The 2,388-nt window shown below is 36.0% G+C and overlaps 1 protein-coding gene across 1 annotated transcript; it reads right to left on the bottom strand.

The window, feature by feature from the left end:
* Positions 1 to 784: 784 nt before the first annotated feature.
* LOC130749616 (zinc finger BED domain-containing protein DAYSLEEPER-like) lies at positions 785 to 2,095 on the bottom strand. The gene is made up of 4 exons (XM_057602993.1): positions 1,408 to 2,095; positions 1,245 to 1,321; positions 1,104 to 1,164; positions 785 to 995 (listed from the first exon to the last, which is right to left on the bottom strand). Exons 1-3 carry the CDS (start codon positions 1,964 to 1,966, stop codon positions 1,144 to 1,146), a joined length of 657 nt encoding a protein of 218 aa, XP_057458976.1. The 5' UTR covers positions 1,967 to 2,095; the 3' UTR covers positions 785 to 995; positions 1,104 to 1,143.
* Between the last annotated feature and the right edge of the window lie 293 nt (positions 2,096 to 2,388).

Raw genomic sequence — 2,388 nt, 5'->3', positions numbered from 1 at the left:
TATTCTATCGACTATAAACAAATAGTGCTTATGAGTGTTAGCAAGTAGGATCTGACGGGTGGTCTGAACTACTGCTGGTGTTATGGATCGAGACTTTATTGGAAAGATTACCTTAGAGGGAAGGGGATCTTTTGAAAACGATAGATTCTAGAAAAAGAAGAAGAGACTTCAAAGTTTTGAGAATAAAACTTTAATGAAACTAATCAAAGTAATAACACTTTTATAATCCAAAGAGAATCTTTTGAGAAGACTTAGGATATTGAAATGAGTTTTGAAAAGATAAATCTGCACTAAGGTTGAGATAATATCAGATCGAGCCTTCATGGAAGGGTATAGGGGCTCCGTCTTCTGGAATATCCAAGCAGAAATGGTCAACCAAAAGGGTTGAAGTAGGGATGGCAACGGGGCGGGTATCCGAACCCGTACCCGAACCCGCAACACTACCCGCGGGTAGTCGACCTGTATCCGTACCCGTTAAGCATCAAACGGGTACCCGTTTACGGGCCTTAAACGGGTTTGGATACCCGCGGGTACCCGTTAAGCGCCAAACGGGTACCCGTTTACAATTTTTAATTTTCCTAAATTACTGCAAATTAACTTTTTTTGTTGGAAATTTAAATTGATTTCAGATCTTAAATAACACCCATATAATTGAACATTAATTGAGCGGATGAAGCAAATAAATATGAATTAATTTCAATTAGTTTGAAATATCAAGTTCATCAAAACAATCCAAGATTATAAATATTCTCAAATGGTAGCAGCAATTTAAAAACATGTCTACAATACCAAAATGGTAGCAGCAATTTAAAAACATGTCTACAATACCAAGAATCCACAAACTTATAACAACTACCCAAAAAACCGCTCTGGTACATTAAGATTTCCATTAAACAATGTAATCCAGAGGAAATAAATTTCAGTTGTGCCCAAAATAGGTCAATAGCTCCGGATAAAATTCTGCAGTAAGAAAATCAACCACTACCAGACAGCGCCTGCAAAAAAGTTAATGTGCATCAAGACTCAAGTGAAAATCAAGGGTTTGCACTCATTTTTGAACTAGCAAATCATGCAGGAAATGTATACAAATTAGGCACTCTTACCTTCATCATCCCTCATTCCACTAATATTGATCAATCTTCATTAACTTTCACCACATGGCTCCTACAAAAGTATACAAATTAAAATCCAACCAAGCAATATTATTATGAAATTCAAAGAGAAAGTATGAAGATAAGACTAACAATGTCAACATCCATATCTTCCAATATTGTGGTGGAATACTCCATCATTTTACTCATATCCATTGATGGCGAAGAACCTGAAAGTAGAAAACAAATAGTTTATTAAAAAGGGGTTGCAATAATAAATCAATTTTTATTAACTTAAAGTAATACACTTAAATACCTTTCAAATTACTCCATAGCCAGTTTTGGTAACAAATCATTGCTTCCAAAGTATCTGGCCGCAATCTACTGCGATGTGGAGTGAGAAATCTACCACTAGTGCTAAATGTAGACTCCGAAGCAACAGTGGAGATAGGAATTGCTAGGAAATCTCTTGCTGCCATTTGCAAACTTGGGTATTTTAAGCCATTTTGCTTCCACCAACCCAATATATCAAAAGGTTCTTCAAAAGGCAAAACCGCTTCTTCTAAATATATATCTAATTCTGACTTACGCTTTCCTTTGGCCCTCCCCTTTTGCGCAACTTGATGACTTTTATATATTGACTGCCAAGGCACTATTCCAGCAACACTTTTTTCTTCCACTTCAGGGTTTATGCATGGAGATATATTCATAGCTTCCTTTCCCTTGAGTTTCTTTTCATACTCTTTAATCAAATCATGACAAAACTCTTTTATCTTAACAATTTCCTCAGAAGATTTTTCTCCATAAATGTAAGGAAAGTAAATGTCGATAAAACTAAGTTTTAACCTGGGGTCTAAAAGAGTACCAACAACCATCACATCAGAGACAACACCTCAATACTTGTCAAATTTGGCCTTCATACATTTAACCATTTCAACAACAACTTCATCCGTAGAACTACTCCACATACCCAAAGCATTTTTAATCTCACAAATCTTGGGGAAAAGGACATTTGCAGTGGGATAAGATCTACCAGAAAACAAGTTGGTTACATCATAAAACAATTCCAACTTCAGACAAATTTCTTCAGCCATTTTCCACTCATCTTCACTAGGTGAGTCTTCATACTCTTTCTCTCTCTGTGACAACCGCTCATAAACAGCCTTGTATTCAATTGCAACTCGGAGCATTAAAAAGATAGAGTTCCACCGAGTTTTGCAATCAACAACCGGTTTCTTAAATGGACAATTTAGTTGTAAACAAGCATCTTCAAATTTCTCTTCTCTTTTAGGTGTTA

Source organism: Lotus japonicus, chromosome 3 (assembly GCF_012489685.1).
Source record: "Lotus japonicus ecotype B-129 chromosome 3, LjGifu_v1.2".
NCBI lineage: Eukaryota > Viridiplantae > Streptophyta > Magnoliopsida > Fabales > Fabaceae > Lotus > Lotus japonicus.
The sequence above is the reverse complement of the archived record's forward strand: the minus strand, read 5'-3'. Positions and strand labels throughout refer to the sequence as shown.

What these genes read in the sequence shown, in the direction of transcription:
- LOC130749616 (XM_057602993.1), bottom strand. Translation starts at nt 1,966, where the DNA reads ATGGTTGTTGGTACTCTTTTAGACCCCAGGTTAAAACTTAGTTTTATC. An exon ending in GCTATGGAGTAATTTGAAAG is followed by an intron (nt 1,322 to 1,407) that starts GTATTTAAGTGT and finishes TTCTACTTTCAG; the next exon opens with GTTCTTCGCCATCAATGGAT. An exon ending in AAGATATGGATGTTGACATT is followed by an intron (nt 1,165 to 1,244) that starts GTTAGTCTTATC and finishes ATACTTTTGTAG; the next exon opens with GAGCCATGTGGTGAAAGTTA.